At 34.0% G+C, this 17733-nt stretch overlaps 2 protein-coding genes across 10 annotated transcripts in view; one reads left to right on the top strand and one right to left on the bottom strand.

Annotated features, from left to right (window-relative positions):
• The window catches only part of SLC25A40 (solute carrier family 25 member 40), a 206643-nt gene extending 203350 nt beyond the window's left edge, over positions 1-3293 (top strand). For 4 of the 5 annotated variants that reach the window (XM_037836597.1, XM_037836598.1, XM_037836596.1 and 1 more), the window contains exons 11-12: positions 2074-2154; positions 2782-3293. In XM_037836597.1, the coding sequence (XP_037692525.1) occupies positions 2074-2154; positions 2782-2903 (203 nt within the window). In that variant the 3' untranslated portion in view covers positions 2904-3293. Of the gene's footprint in view, positions 1-2073; positions 2155-2530 lie in introns of all 5 variants that reach the window. The other variant, XM_037836599.1, reaches the window with a different exon arrangement.
• A 4121-nt stretch (positions 3294-7414) lies between these two features.
• Positions 7415-17733, bottom strand: part of RUNDC3B (RUN domain containing 3B) — a 245960-nt gene continuing 235641 nt past the window's right edge. For all 5 annotated transcript variants that reach the window (XM_037836576.1, XM_037836579.1, XM_037836578.1 and 2 more), the window contains one exon: positions 7415-9984. In XM_037836576.1, the coding sequence (XP_037692504.1) occupies positions 9839-9984 (146 nt within the window). In that variant the 3' untranslated portion in view covers positions 7415-9838. The remainder of the gene's footprint in view (positions 9985-17733) is intronic.

The following is a 17733-nucleotide window of genomic DNA, read 5'->3' as shown; positions in this document are numbered from 1 at the left end:
TCTCTTTCACATTCATTTCATCCTACTATTAAAGACCATTTGGGGCTTGAATTCTACAAAATCAGAAATACTTGGCTACTTGATCTCTTTTCTTTCACCAGTTGTTTCCAGATTTTAATGAAATATTTAAACATGAAGTAAATGGAACCAACCCCAGTCCGTTAAGTGGCAGAATTCTAAAGTGCCATTTTTGAAGGATATCTTTCTATCTTTCCTTTTTTCCCCACAGGCATGATTAATAGTATGTACTTTTATCTTAATTCAGGGTTGTCATCAGTGTAAACATTGATTAATTTTTAGTAGCTTCTGAGAACTGTACTATAATAGGGTAATATAGTTTTGTTTACACATCATACAGCCAGCATGGTCTCAGACTTAAGACTTTGAAATCTTTAGCCTATCAGCTGTCACATTGTTCACATGGTAGCATGCTTGCGTCTTAGCAGACTTTTTTTTTTTTTTTTTTTTTAAGCTAGTAGTGTGTGGGCTAAGCCAGCTACTTAGAATCAGTGTATAAATGTGATTGGAAAGCCATATGGACCATATTCCCTTTTGTCCAGTGTATGGATGGATGAGAAGAAAAATGGGGGCAAAAAAAAAAAAAAAAAGCACCCAGTGTTCTTTTTTACTCTAATTGTTGTTTTTCACTTTAATTTTTATTCTTATTATTTTTGTGTATGTGGTAATGAAAATGTTCAAACATTAATTTTGGTGATGAATACATAACTATATAATGGTACTGTGAACAATTGAATGTACACTTTGTATGACTGCATGGTATGTGAATATATCTCAATAAAATTGAATTAAAAAAAAGAATCAGTGTATAATATGAAGGTAAGTGAACTTTGTGTAAGAATAGTTCATTCACTAGCTTTAATATTTGAACTCCAGTCACCTACTTTTGCTAAGTTTTTTGAAATAAACTCGCTTTTACTTTTTTTTTTTTTCTGTATGAAATTGAGATTTTTACTTACATGCAGATGTGCTTTAGAGTTAATGTTTCTACAAAAAGGTTCTATAAACAACAGAAAACTTCTAGCATGAAGTCACAGGGTGTTAAAAATATTACAACACAATAAATACAACTATGCCCTCTGTAGCTCAAACCACAGAGGAATAGGCAGTTATCAAGTTGGGAGGGAATCAGGCTTTGGGATCACCTTCACAACAGAGAAAGAAGCCCAAAGTACTACCCAGGAAGAGGGAGCAGAAGTGGCAGAAACAACCTAAGACTTCAAGTACTGCTTCTCCATCTTTGCCTCTTCCCAACCCTTACCCTGCCTATGGGCCTGCACCAGCTAAAAACTACAGCCTCCATCTAATCTTGGCTCCATTCAGTCCTTACTCTGGCTCTCATTGAAACCCTCAGTCAAATGGACTGATGGGAGACCTTTGCCTTTGCAGAGCACAGAAATAGTCTGTTGTTTCTGTTCGCTTTTACTTTGTTCCAGATATTTGAGTAGTTGCAAATAAATGAGGTGCTGCTATTGGCAAACGGATAATCTGCCTCTTGAAGGACAGAAGACTGATCTAATTTATTTGAAGACTAGCACTTCCATTCAGAAAAGCTGTAATAAAGCAGGACCCCTCTGGGGAGAATGAGCTATTTTCTCCAGAACCTTTTAGAAAAAAAAAAAATGTTTATTTTAATTGTGGACAATAAAAATTTACTTGAAAAATGGTTATTAGGTCTTCTGTTTGTATTAGTACCCCATGAAATCTATACATCTCTAAATTTTTTTATTAGAGATTTTTAGATGTGGGAAAAGGTATAAAGAATACCCACCACGAAGCATAAGAAACAAAACATTGTCAATTCAGGAAAAGCTTTCTATGTATTCCTAGTTGATTGCATCTGTTTCTGTAGACCTTTAAACTTATAGCCTTTTTCTGTTTTTGCTTTTTAATTAATCCAACTATTAAGATTTAAAATAGCTCTTTAGGTAAACAAATCTGTTCTGATTATAAAGAAATGATATACCCCAGAGGACATAAATATTATTTTATGTATATTATCTTTATTAGAAATTAAGGTGTAATTTATAATAGCATTGTTTCTTTAACATTTAGTTTCAGTGCCTTTACATATGTCAACCTGGGTTTTAATGAAGAACATTGTTGCTAAAAATGGATTTTCTGGATTATTTACAGGTAAAAAGTATTTTCTTTGTTAATCATTGGATAAAATGATTATTTTTACTTTTATGTCTATCACTTTATAAAGTTCTTTTCAGAAGGAAATTATAGAAAGCATTCCACATTTAGTTTTCTCCTAACCATCTTTGCTACAAAAGTTAAAGATACTATTGAATAACAGTTGGTTTAACTATCAATAAAATGAAATTTCTTTATAAAATAATGTGGAATTTAAGTTGAAGGGATTGGGAGTGAGAAGTTTGGCTTGTTCTTTGCTGCAATTTATGGCAGAATATTTGATACATCACTTCATTTAATCATTATCTGAATGAAGTGAAATGTTATTTTTAAAAATAATATAAGATTTATTCTGATATTATTCTCTTTTCAGGCCTAATTCCCCGTGTAATTAAAGTTGCTCCTGCCTGTGCCATTATGATCAGTACATATGAATTTGGAAAGGCTTTTTTCCAGAAACAAAATGTTCGAAGCCAGCAATACTAGTAATGCTGCTTCAATCTGAATAACAACCATAGCCAAATAATAAGATGGAGGATATTGGGCAAGAACTTTTTTCACCCTTATTATCTTATACTAATTGATGTCTTTCTTTCCTTTCTTTCCTGTAATTTAAATGAACAGTAATTTCTCCTTTGTTTCTAAATCATAATCCTAATTTTAAAATAAAATTTTGTTATCCTTATTTGAGATATTGCAAAAGATTTTCCAGGAGTCACAACCATTGCATATTCTTATTCTTGTAAGGGGAAAAGACAATATTCTTTAGCACTGGAAGCAACAATCTCTGAGAATTTGATATGTATACATTTCAGTGTAACTTAATCTTATTGGATTGTACCAGATACCTTAGAACTTTTTGAATTGTATGCTGAATAATGTCCAGAGTCTAGAAAGAAAAAGCCCAAGTTTTTTATGCACATTTAAATCATGTTCGGAGATATTTAAGCATTTCAGTAGAGAACAGAAGGCAGGCAGTCAATAAGTAACATTAGTCACATTTGCCAAATATTACTGTGCCAGTTTGAATGTATTATGTCCCCCAATCGCCATTATTTTTGATGTAATCTTGTGTGGGCAGACATATCAGTGTTAATTAGATTGTAATTCTTTGAGTATTTCCATGGAGATGTGCCCCACCCAGCTGTGGGTGATGACTCTGATTGGATAATTTCCATGGAGGTGTTGGCCCGCCCATTCAGGGTGGGTCTGAATTAAATTACTGGGGCACAATATAAGATCAGACAGAAGGAGCAAGCTGCTACAGCCAAGAGGGACACTTTGAAGAAAGCACAGGAGCTGCAGATGAGAGACATTTTGAAGACGGCTGTTGAAAGCAGACTCTTGCTCCAGAGACGCTAAGAAAGGACAAATACCCCAAGTGCAACTAAGAGTGACATTTTTGAGGAACTGCAGCCTAGAGAGGAAAGTCCTGGGAGAAAGCCATTTTGAAACCAGAACTTTGGAGCCACGTGCCTTCCCAGCTAACAGAGGCTTTCCGGACACCATTGGCCATCCTCCAGTGAAGGTACCCAATTGGTGATGTGTTACTTTGGACATTTTATGGCCTTAAGACTGTAACTGTGCAACCAAATAAACCACCTTTTGTAAAAGCCAATCCATTTCTGGTGTTTTGCATCCCAGCAGCATTATAGCAAACATGATTTCATTTCTTTAATCCAAATTTATTAGATCCAGCCTCCCTTCCCTTGCCTTCCCCTCATTTTACTTTTTTAAGGCCTCATCTATATTAGGATTTCTTCAAAGGTGTGGCTGTTTTATCTTTATGAACCAGAATGTTACAGTCATTTGTATGATGTGGATGCTCCTATTTTTGATGATTAAAGACCCTGTATTATCAACTGTTTTTATAAGACAGTTTTTACGGATTGCAGTAAATATTCACTTAATCAAACTTCAGTGTGCAATGGAAAAAACCACATTGTATTTAGACTAATGAAAATAAAATTAAGGCAAGGGATGGCCCTCTGTTTTTATTTTGTTTCAAAAAAAAATTTTTTTAGAGAAGTTATGGGTTTATAGAGCAATCATGCATAAAATACAGGATTCCCATATGCCACCCTATTGTTAACACCTTGCATTGGTGTGGTACATTTGTTACAATTGATGAATCTAGCACATTTTTATAATATACTATTAGCTATAGTCCATGGTTTAACTTAGGGTTCACTGTTTTAGTAGTACAGTTTTCATGGATTTTTTAACCATCTTGTAACTCAGGTATCATTGTTCATGGAGTTTTGGCTTGTTCTAATATGAGAGATCATTACTATGATACCAGTCACAAAATATTTTCAGAATGTCCATTGATTTCATGCCATCTCACATTAATATACTAGACCAAGGGACTAATATAAACAAGAAACAGTATCCTTGAAGAAATTGCTTTTGGTCACTGTAGGCTAATACCTAAGTAATTTAGTTTAGATGTAGGAATGAAGTAAAGGGTATGATGGAAGGACAAGAAATGGTATGCTTTTTAACATTTTTGTTTGATTTTCTCAGAATGATCTATATATCCTGTAAGAAAAAGCACTTTATTGCATTCTGTGTATATTTTATGAAAATGTGAAGCATTTTGTTTTGTTTTGGGTTTTTTTTTTTTTTTTTGAAAATGGAGTAATATGGTTGGGAGATAAATCTCTAAGGTCAGTAGGGAAATTAATGTATTTGTATTATAGAAAGATGTATATATGTTTCACCAGAAATAAACTATATAGGGTTTTTTTAATAACCTTATGTCTTTTATTTTATCCTGTGTTGTTCTATCCTACATTTGCAAAATACATACATATAAATATATAACTTTAAACTTAAATGTTTATTAAATATTTTATGCCTTCTTAAAATTAACATTGTGCTTTGTTAAATGTTTTCAAATAAAAATTACTGTATTAAAGTTTATCTCAAATACTGCTATTTAACAATATTAAATTTAATTGGTTTTGCTATCTTTTGCTTTTTTTTTTTTTTTTTTTTTTTGCTGCTTCTTTTTGATAGTTAATTGGTAGAAAAAGGCAGGAAGACTTTAAACCATGCTTGTAAAGTAGTCATATATTTCAGCTTAGATATCACTTATAAATACCAGAAGGGATGTCCCTCCCCAATACTGCACTAATAGTTTATGGCTAAAATAAGTTAAATAAATCTAATTACCTAGTAGTTTTCTAATATGTATGCAGTAGATATGGATGAAAAGATGGCTAGATTGAAGCTTTCTCTACACTTACAAGGTAAAGAAGCATTAATACATTTTTTAAATAAAAATTAGGAACAGAAAGGAGTTTTCTAGAAAGCATTTCAGCATTTTGTTCTAATAATATCTTAATTTTCATATTGAAAGAGAACATGGATAAAGTCAGTCCTGGAATAGCTTAAATATTAAGATTTTTATTTTCTCCCAGAGTTCTGTCTTGTAAAATGAGGGCCCCTATATTGGAAGTGACTAATATCCCCAGATTTCACTTCAGATCAGTAAATAAATTTAATTTTCAACCACAAGGACTTAACCAGTCTTTTCAGTAATACATCACAGGAACTGCAATATGTGCAAACAGTCTCTACTAGTGTTCTTGGTAATAATGACATTTCTGGAAAAAAAGTTTTCATTCTGTTATTTTCACGGTAATGTTAAATTTTCTAACATACACTTAAATGTAATTTTTAAAAGAAGAAATGTCTATGTATTAGATTTTTGCTACCTTAAATACAATACACACTAGTCTTTTTTTTTTTTTAAAGTAGGTATGCAGTTAAAATAAATTTTTCTTAACATTTTTCTTTTCTTTCTTTTTAGGGAAACTATTCACTGTGTTTGAATAACTTCATAAGATTGCTTTAGTTTAAATTCTTCCCTCCCTTTTTCTTCACAAATTCCAGGGAGGAGGGAAGATGTTTTTGTGCCACTTTTGAATTTTTTTTCCAAAATGAACTTTTTAAATAAAAATTTACTGCTTTTATTAATGCAGAAATAACCTGTTTTATGTGGTAGGCAGTATGAAAAGCATTATAGATAAGACATTTCAGGTATTGTCACTGTCCACAGAGAGGCCTCAGAGCTATGACTGATAGAAGTGTGCAAAGGGAGTTGTTATAGGAATTAAGTTGAGGAACTCCTCATGCAGCCTGGGAGCAGAGAGGGAGTGGTCAGGAAATGCTTCTAAGATTAGGGCAGATAGGTAATCCAATAAACACCAATTAGGAGTCTCAGTGAAGGACCCAAATTTAATTAAGTCCATAGGGCTTAACAAAGGCGATATGAGGGAATGCAGTAGTAGATCAGATTGGAAATGTAGTCGTGGACCTTTTGTGCCAAAGGAAGAACAAGAAGGCAATAGGAAACCAAGGAAGGCCTTTTGGCACAGTCTAACAATTAGACTTGGGTTTTAGATTAGATAACTGGAGGTACGGAAAATGGGACTTATAATAAGATGACATTTAAAAGTAATCTAAAAGTTTTGGTTTAGATTAAAATATACTTTAAAAGGCGACCTAATGACGATATAATTTTATCTTCTCCAGTGAAAAATAACAAATGCTAACGTTAACTAGAAGCTGCTTTGCTCATTGAAGAAATCCAAGTGAACTGATTTAAGACATTTTTAAGAGCCCTGATGTTCAAAGCAGTCATGACACATTTCAGAGATAATCCAATATATTAGTTTATCAAAATCTGGAGATTTTACCTAATGATAGGAACTGTAGAATTTTTGAAAGCTGTAAATTTGAGATACATTTATAACCACTTGAAACCTTGTATATAAATCTAATAAAGATGACTTAAACTGACTTGGTTTTACTTGCTTTTTAAAAGTTTCTGTCAATCATAATTAACAGTCACTTGTAATTTGCATTTACATTTTAAGAGCTTATACATATGATTTCATTTAATGTTGACATGAACTTGATGCCCTAATGTAGGTGCTGAGGTGGTGATGTTTTCATTTTACAGGTAAGAAAACGAACATGGTTATTATATAATTAAAACAGCAAAGCTGCCAGAATCGCTATTAAACTGTACCTATTTTACAGTTAAACTGCTGCCTATTTTAAAGCATATTATGTTTTGTTTTAAAAAGAGAGTATTTCGTTTGATAAGGATTGAGATAAAGTTTTCTCCAAATTAATATTTTAGGTGTAAAAAAATATGCATTTACCAAATTTGCTGAAACAAAAGTTTAAGGTTCAGGCTACTTTAATCAGATAACTTTTTGACAAGAAAAAACTTAGATCACTATTGGAGGTACAAAATGTTTAATACACATGCAACAAATACAGTACATCAAAGCAACAAAATACACATGGAGATATCAGCATATAATTCAGCATTCTTTTTTTGGTACAGTAAACACTATCTCCTAAAATTGAAGATTGAGACATACATTGTTTCCTCATGCAAACATTAACAAACTATAATTAGTGTAAAATGAACTGTGTAGAAACCTGAACTTCACAATTGGAGATGAATTTTTATACCAAGAGCTCCAAGAAATGAGGAAAAGTCATGATTCTCAGATGTCATGTTTAAATCTGCATTTAGCAGCATGGTAGTAAGATGATGTACAAGTACTGCATATATTAAACCTGAAAAAAATTATCAATTATGCAACCTTGAATTTCCTTTCTATATTATAAAAATGTATGGAAAAAAATAATTTTCTTTTAACTAAGGGATTATAAATGTCAATTGAGAGTGGGCCATGAATGATAAAGCCTTTAAACATTCTGATAGTTCTTAGGAAATCAGCAATACTGCTCAAGCCAATCTAAAATTTTTGAAGTATGGTTTTTGTTCCTGTGTTTTTGCTTCACTGTTCTATTCCCCATCCATTTCCTTCCTCCCTTCTCAAAGTTAGCAGTGCTCCCATTGCATACCTTCTTTCCATCCTTCATGCTGATTAAAAACTGCTTTGGATACCTCACTTACAATAAGCTATACAGGACTGAGAATAGATTAAAGGTACCCTTTCTCAAGTATATTTGCATTTCTACATGTAACAAAGCCTTAAGCTAAAGGAAAAAAGCTCTGAGTAAGTTCTGGCACATACAAGATAGAACTTACTTTAAGGACTTCCGGGTCTCCTTTATCCCTGAAATGACATGGTTTGCATTGTATTATTTATAAATAAGACTAGACTTACTACTATTTATTATCTTAAATTCTTTCAGCCTTGCAGGGAACCACCACACTCCTACATTTCTAATACAAAGAATGAATGTGGTAAGTTCAGAACTTTCTTTTTTGTCTCCTCTCAAATTGTTTTGAGGAGGAACATTCTTCCTATATGTCAAAGCTTCTAAGCTTGAATGTAATGTTTTATTAATAAACATAGCATATTAAGTCCCCTGTTATACATATTGAAGTATTATACATATTGTAGCCTCTTCGTATAAACAATGTATAAAACTTCTTTGGCACAACTAATCATGTTTTCCTCATCTTATTTACTGTAGAAAATATGCTTCACACATTTTCTCTCAGTGTGGTAGAATTTTTAGGGACACATTATTTGCAGTTGTTGCAAAAAGACTTAAAATACAGATCATAGCTTTTTAAAGAAGAAAAGTAATATATTACCTGCAAAAGTGTAGAGATTTTTAACATTTGCATTAGTTGTAAGATGGGATAATGGCATAATTAACGACAGAGGCTGTAAAATATACATAATTTATTGGTAGACATGAAAGAAAAAATAATGCACTTTGTGTCTGATATATTTATTAAGTATGGTGATGACCCTACTGATCCTTAAACTTTGTGAATCCCTAATTTCATAAGATTGCTTTAAATTCCATTTTCCATACCTCCAGTTATCTAATCTAAAGATTTGAAATCTTTCCTGATAAATACTTTTTGAACTTTTGTTACTGTTTTCAATGTTCGAGGCATACTTGATCATATTTTTAAATCAATAACCTTTTAAGAAAATCTTGGGAAAACAAAGGTAAGAAATTTGGTTTTTAGTTTACCTAAAGGGCCTAAAATACTGTAAAATACATTCCCTACCTTAACAAATTCATTAGTAACTGCCTAAAAAGGCACAGTCCTACAAAATATATAAAATGTTAAGTGGAATGTTAAGCTGATTCAAAATGATAAAGAAAAACTGAATAAGCCACTATGAAACAACAGCTGAGGACCTTAGCTTCATATTAAAAAGGAGGCATTTAAATATTAGAACCTAGGAAGAAATTGAGAAAATGAAAATTTTTAGCCATTTTTAAAAAACCAATCATTGAATAAAAGAGCAAAATGAAATACTTAGCCTAAGTCTCCAGAAAGAAACTTGAACTCAGTCTCTGGTGACTAAAATATATTTAAACAAATACATGAAAATAAGCTGAATAATAAATATGTACAGTTTGCAATGGATTATTAATTTGGAGGATCTTTGAAAGCTTTTTTAGAAGTCTATTCACTTTTAAAACTACTTGAATGACATTCCTCAATGCAAATAATGAGAATTTTCAAAATGAAAAATGGCAAGATCATTGGTTTTCAATCAGAATTTTACAAGGAGTAGACTGAACTCTTAATTTCAGTGATAGAATTTCAAACATGTGCCAGAACAATATAAAACTTCAACAGTCTTCCCAGCAGTCAAACTTGTGTAAACTGTACATTTACAACATAAAATCTTCTGCTTTTAAATAAAATTTTTCATGATGGAGTTAGGCCTGGACTTGTCATCTCTGCTGTAGGACTTGCAAGGTAGTCATTAGATTTTAGGCTTGTTAGAGACTTGTAGCTTGCCACTGACGTTAAAGACCCACAGAGACCAAGTAATGAGGGTGTGTCTTCTTTACCTGAAAATTGGGATAAAATAACTAAAATCATTAATTGCCTTGGCAGAATAATACCCATGATATCCTAAAACCATTAGAAACTGCCACACTTTACAAAATACTACCAACAGAACTATAAAATCAAAGATCTGTATCTGAATGTGCTTATAATTGTCACTAAAAAATATTACAGAGGATTATTTGTGCCTCTTGACACTAGTTCTTGATGTGGCTGTTTGAGATAACATGTTTTAGAGCAAAAATTTTAAAGTTACTATTTTTTTTTGGAGAACATGTTTATGTTCAGTGAGTAAAGGATAATGGAAAATTGCAAACTAAAGTAAATAACAGTAACAGTGCCCAGGCCACAGAAATACCAGGAAATCCATACTTAGGTAAAGTAATTCATTTGGAAACAGTTTCAGCCTGGTCAGATTAGACTGCCCCAATTTAACAGGAGAACTTGATTTTGGGAGACTTTATTCACTTATTTAAAATTTATTCACCATCTGCTATGCATCAAGAACCCTCACAGTTGGACTTCATAGAGCCATGAAAGAGGAATGGTAGAAGATCTGTTTCCACAGCTGGGGTAAAACAAGTTCTTTCCAGAGGTGAGTAAATTTCAAACCTGAGTGTGCAAATACCAGTTACAGGTGGTTGCTTGGGGCTGTGCAAGGCTAAAGTCTTTGAAAATTAGCAGGTTTCCAAAGAAGATGAAAAACTTAGGTTTTATTAACACAGTTATAAAAGTGTAAACTTAGCTAGATATCAGATGTTTCTGAATTTGTATATTTATGTTTAAAATAGCACCTGTGAAACGTTCACATAGTCCTTTGTACTTACCTCACCTTGTCATACTTCATGGTAACTGTGTGGGCTGCTTACCTTGTTAGGAAACAAAAAAAGCATGGACTTTGTTTTGTTCATCATTATAGTCCCAGTGCCTTAGGCACAAAAGATGCTCATTAAATTCTTATTAATTAATGAATGGTAGTTTAGTGGAACTACACTGGGACTCAATATAGTGCCTATGTCCTCTTTAGCCGTGTGAGCTTGGGCAAGACATCTTCTCTGAGCATATCCTTCCTTTGTGAGGTGGCTTGGAATTATGTATCCCAGAAAAACATGTTTTTAATCTTAATTCATTCCTGTGGGTGTGAGCCCATTGTAAATAAGACCTTTTAATGAGATTACTTCAGTTAAGGTGTGACCCAACTGAATCAGGATTGGTCTTAATCCTATTACTGGAGGCTTTATAGAGAAGGCCACAAAGAGAGAAGCCACAGGGGGCAACCAGAAGCTGGAAGTCAATGGAACCTAAAAAAGATGACACGACCATGTGCATTGCCATCTGGTGGATAAGCCAAGGACCAAGGATCACCTGCTGCCAGCCACAGAATGTCATAGTCTTCAGGGAGAAAGCATCACCTTGATGAGGCCTTGATTTTGGACTTCTAGCCTCAAAACTTTGAGCCATAAGTTTCGTTTAAGCCAACCCATGTATGGTATTTGTTTTAGCAGTCAGGAAACTAAAACACTTTGTAAAATGGGAACAGATACCAAAAGATGACTGATTATGCTAACTTTATAGTTTTGCTGACTGGTTAAATACAGAAAAACATATCAGTGTTAGAAAAAGATACAGAAGAATATTGTTACCTTTGGCTTTAAAAATGTTTATCATGTTTCGTCAGGGTCAAAAGATATGGATGGTCCAAACATCCTTTTAATGTGGCCTGAAACTTCTCTCAGGCCAAAATCAGCTCTCTAGAATTCTTACTAAATGCTCCATTATTGACCCCACCATCTTTTAAAGACATTTGCTGCTAATTACATATATTTTTAATATAAAGATGTTCATAAAGTAACTGCAAAAGACTATAAACAATCCAATTTTCTAATATAGTTATTTAATGGAATACTATGCAGCTCTAAGAATGATAAAGATCTCTGTAATGCTATGTAGTGATTTCCAGGATATATATACAAATAAGTGAAAAAAAGAAAAGCACATAATAGTGTACAATATTTTACTTTTCATCTAAAAAGGATGAGTATAAATTTATATAAATTTGCTTAAATTCAAAAAATCTTTAGCAGGATAACTCTAAAGTTACCTATGAAATAGGGACAGAATGCTGGAGGTGAACTTTGAGCACAGTAATTTGACTGTAAATCCCTGGAGGGACATATTCTCAAGATAAAAACAACAGTAAATAAATCTTAAGCTATGTTAAGTTACATATTTAATAATCATATAGGTATTGTTATTATGAAACCAACCTATATAATAGGATAAAGGAGACAAGTAATCATATCTGTATATAATTAGGAACCATTATTTTCCACATAAAAGATAAAAATATAAAATAATAAGTAAAAACCCTGAGTCTTCCATATTTGAATTACAAAATATTAGAACAAATTTATGATATATTTTTCTCTAAAAAATTCTTAGCTCTATCCAATGAAAAGGTTGATCATCCAGTAGTAATAAGGAGTCCTAAAGCTCACATTTTGGTCTCTTATACCAATTTCCCTGGAAGGAAGCAGGATTTCTTGGAATAATAGCTGATCCAGGGTGTGGAGCATAAAATGTACCAAAGTATCCTGGAACATGGTGTTTTACCATACAGCAAGGAAGCTATGACAGACTATTGAGGTGTTAAAAGGACACAGGAGCTATCCTTATGGGTCTCTCACTGGCCAAAAAGAACAGTGATCTTCTGATGAGCTACACTGAGAAAAGCCCACTTATGTTGCATTTTTGCCAAAGGTGTTTAGCCTGAATATAATAATGTGTTCATTATTATATTATATATAATAATGTGTTCATTATTATATTATATATAATAATGTGTTCAAATTAGGCAAAGCCAAATTTTTGGACATTTCATAAAACTGACCTGGACTCTTTAAATATTTAAAAGACACACATAGAAACTTGAAGAGTATTGTTCTAGATTAAAGGACAACAAAGACATTGAAAACTAAGTGTGATGTTTGATCTTTGATTGAATACTGGATATAAAAAAGAAAAAACAAAATGCTTTAAGGATATTACTTGACAAGTGAGGACTTTTGAATATGAATAATCAGATCTAATAATCAGATAATATTATTACTGATGTTAAATTTCCTGAGGGTGATAAAGGTGTGGCTTTCTAAGAGAATGCCCTTATCCCTAGGGGATACTACCAAAGTATTCAGAGGTGAAATATCATGGCACTTGCGATTTAATTTCAGATAGCTGAGCAAAAAAGACATGGATATATGGATAAATGGAGGGAGCATCGGTGCGCAAGAGCAAGAATAAGATAAAGCAAGTGTGGCTAAATGTTAATGATTGGTAAATCTAAGTAAAGGAGATACAGGTGTTCTTTTGTTTTTTTGTTTTTTCTGTTCTCCTAACTTTCTGAAGATCTGAAATAATCCAAAATAAAATTTGGGGTGGTGGGAAGAAGACAAGGCACACCAACCCCTCACCTGTGCCCCAGGGGAACAAACCATGGAAACAGAACTGAGTGGGGCATGGACAAAAAGCACTGGGGGGGGGGGGATTTATCCATAGAAACAACCTTCAAACACAAATAGCCTCTGAAAATATGTATGCTGTGATATTGTGGAGCATACAAGGCAGTGTTGTACCCTCCAAGAGGGTAAAAGGGGCTCCATTCCTGCCCTCATTGAAAAACAGGGATAAAAGGAGACAGAAGGATCCAAAATGTTATGTCCACTGTGATTGCAGCTATGCATCTATGCTTCTGGACGGAAGTACACAAAAAATGAAAAAAAACTGTCAGAGGATGATAGGTAATTACTTGCAAAATATTCTTGATTATTGTTGCTGTAGCAGTTTGTATATATTATGTCTCCCAGAAAAAGCCATGTTCTTTGATGCACTCTTGTTGGGGCAGACATATTAGTGCTGATAAAATTGGAACATTTGGATTAGGTTGTTTCCATGGAGATGCACCCCACACAGCTGTGGGTGATAACTCTGGATAATTTCCATGGAGGTGTGGCCCCACCCATTTAGCACTGGGCCTTGATTAGTTTACTAGAGTACTATTATATAAGCTCTGACAGAAGAAGCGAGCTTGCTACAGCCAAGAGGAACACTTTGAAGAATGCACAGGAGATGAGAGAGGAGCTGCAGATGAGAGACAGTTTGAAGACAGTCGTTGAAAGGAGACTTTTGCTCTGGAGAAGCTAGGAGAGGACAAATGCCCCAGTGACATTTTTGAGGAACTGCAGCCTAGAGAGGAACATCCTGGGAGAAAGCCATTTTAAAACCAGAACTCGAAAGCAGACGCCAGCCACGTGCCTTCCCAGCTAACAGGTTTTCCGGACACCACTGGCCATCCTCCAGTGAAGGTTACCTGATTGTTGATGCCTTACCTTGGACACTTTATGGCCTTGAGACTGTACCTTTGTAACCAAATAAACCCCCTTTAAAAAAGCCAGTCCATTTCTGGTGTTTTGCATTCCAGCAGCATTAGCAAACTGGAACAGTTGCTGTGTCAATAGTAATCAATACATACATAAACATGTAAAATTACTGCAATGGATTAGAAAACATCAAGTTTGTTAAAACCCCTAAGTTATTGTAAACTTTACTGGTCATCCCTGGGAACCAATTCTGAAAACTGGTCAATAAAGGTAAAGAATCAAATATGTCCACTGTTTTTTGTAAGGTTTGTATTTAAGGTTAAATAGTTGATAAAGAACAGGTTTCCTTTATAGAAGAATCCCAGATAATGAATACAAAGTAATAACATAATTAGAATATTTATGACCCCTAATGAAAAGGTTTTGACAATGATCTTCAGTGTTTGCTAAAACCATAGATGAAAAGCTGTTGGGGAAATTTATAAAGGATGACTGGGACACACTGTAGGGTAGCCCTCCATGATTGTCACCTGATGTTTACACCATTATGTGATCCCCTCGTCCTGAGTGTGGGTTGGACCTGTGACTTACTTCTAACCAATAGAATATGGCAAAGGTAATGGGATATACATGATTATGTGTATGTGATTTAGTTACAAAAAGATGTAATCCATCTTGCTAGGAGAATCTCCCTTCCTGGCTTTTGAAAGAAAAGTTTCATGTTGTGAGCTGCTGTAAGGAGAGGCCCAGACAGCAAAGACATGAAGGTATCTTTGGGCTGACAGCTAGCAAGAAACAGACGCTGAGTCCAACAGCTTGCAAGGAACCGAATTTTGCCAAGAACCATGTAAACTTGGAAATGGATCCTTTTACTGAGCCTTAAATGAGACCCCAACCCTGACTGACATTAATTGCAGTTTGCAGAGTACCCAGGACTTCTGACCCACAGAAAAAACGAGGTAATAAATTTGTTATTTTAAGCTATTGTTTGGGATAATTTATTATGCAGAAATAAATAATTCAATAGCTCAGGCTGAAGTATCCAAACCAACTCCTGCCCTAGGAGATAAAAGCAGTGGAAGGAGAAAACCAGCATGAAGAAAGGTACAAAGGGAAGAATTAGCACCTTAGGTACTGGGAACTACAAGCCAGAAATGAGACAAGATGGATGTTTTGATAAAGGACACAGAAGACTTTAGAGTTCATGTTAAGGACCCTGGAAATTATCTCGTTAAATCGTAATGATAATTTTGTGTTGTTCCTGGAAGTACTTAGTTAAAATCTCCTTTGTAGGCCTTAAGCTTTCTAATATTGTCATACAATTAGAGATTTTTTTGTGTGTGATTTTGAGAAACAAGAGAGGCAGTTTTCATATAAGACTGTATGTACCCAGAAGATAACTTACACATATTATAACAGATGCAGCACGTAATGTCTGCCAAATTATCCTAAGATCTGTCTAAAATTGAACCAGTTTACAGTTTACTGTACCTTTTAAATAACAAACAAGGATCTGCCCATTAAATCTGCCTCAAAAAAGTAATGGATTTTTGACTGAAATTTTATGTGACAAATTTCTGCCTGAAGGGAGATGGCAAAAGGAATCAGACTTCTTTCCCCTTTGAAGCAGATACCCAATAATGGGAAAATCCTTCCCCCCAAGTAAGTGGAGAATGTGCTCAATCTGCTGGAACATTGGAAATTAAAAAGAGGAAAGAAAGAAAAAGACATCTTGTTAAGTAGAGTGCTGAAACCAGAGTGGGTAATGGACTGCCTTTTACTATTATTTAATATTATTTTGACTAGGAAACAAAAGCACTAAGTCTCTTGGTGTCCTAAAAATTTCAAACTCATTCTTATTTTAAAAGTACTCAAATTAACCCAGAGAAGGAGGTTATCCCTGATTTTGGCAAGTTCCTACAACCAGTATTATCAATATCAACTCTGTTAACGGTAATATTTATTGATAATTAACGATAAGCTAGGCCCTGTATTAAGGACATGAATTATCTTATTTAATATTTTATTTAATTCGTTAAAAACCCATGATGGTCCATAATTATCCCCATTTTGTAGATGGGGATAAATGTGTGCCCCAAAGGGCCACAGAGTCACTAAAAGAAAATGACCTGACAAATCAAGTCCTGAATTCAGAACATGCCTTCTTGGTCACACTCTTATACACAGGGAGCCAATCAAAGCTTTTGAGGAAAATAAAATGGATTTACGGAAACAAGCAAGAAGGCTATGGGAGTTGCCTGGAACAGGTAAGTAACAGAAAGGATACAGAGGGAGGAACAGATGCAAAAATCTTTAGAAAGTTAAACTGGTAGGACTTTGTGATGACAAGATGTTAAGTGGCAGAAGTCATGGATGACTAGATTTTTAGGAATGGTAAGTGAATGGTGAGACACCAATTCTATAGGGAAAAGAAATTTGGGATAAAAAGAAGGTGATCAGTGGTGACAGGGAGAGTTCAATGAACACATATCCTAATTTTAAGGAATATCTAAATAATTCTTTAGCCTTGTTAAGCAAAATAAAATGGCCACCTGCATTTGGTGTTGCCAGGAGGGACCCCTTTCTGAGAAGGGCTTTTCTAGAAGACAAAAACAGTTGACCTGCAGGGACTTTCCAAGAAAAGGGGACAATGGAACACATTCTACAAAAATGCAGATAAACAACATCTACTGACAAACCAGTTTCTCTCCAGTAGAGATAGCTGATCATAGTGGACAAGCATACCAATCAATGTATATCTGCTCCCCACTTTGTAAGAATCCCCTATGTAAAATGGAAACTTAATGTCATCCAATCAGATTTCCTTACTTCTGTGTTTGCCCGATGTCTGTTTCCCCTTTCCACCTCTCCTTTCTACTTTCTGAATGGGATGCTGCCTGATTCATGAATCACTCAAAACAGTTGTGAGATCCTAAATTTAATGTTGTTGAAGATGTTTTTCTTCTAAAACCTTCCATCATAAACCCAAAGACATAAGAAAACTTTTACGTTAAGCTGTGTCTAAAGACTGTCACCTGTTTTTGTGATCAATGTTCAGAGAAAAGGGGTGGTTATCACTTGATGCAATAAAGTTTCAAGCTATTGGAACAAATATGTCTAAGTTGCAGTTGGCTAGGAGGGAACTGTTACATAGCATAGTATTTTTGCCTACAGTGAATGAACCTGGTCACGGCTATTCATATTGCTATCACGTGGGTTACTTGCGTAATTGGTATTACAAGTACTGAGTTTAAATTTAGCTTCTAATATTACAATATAATATGGACTTATAATGAAAAGTTGTTCATAGAAAAGCATGAAAACAGTGGGATATAAATTTGATATGATGAAGCAAATATTTGCCATTAGAGGAAT

This window comes from Choloepus didactylus, chromosome 5 (genome assembly GCF_015220235.1).
Source record: "Choloepus didactylus isolate mChoDid1 chromosome 5, mChoDid1.pri, whole genome shotgun sequence".
Taxonomy (NCBI): domain Eukaryota; kingdom Metazoa; phylum Chordata; class Mammalia; order Pilosa; family Megalonychidae; genus Choloepus; species Choloepus didactylus.
The sequence above is the reverse complement of the archived record's forward strand: the minus strand, read 5'-3'. Positions and strand labels throughout refer to the sequence as shown.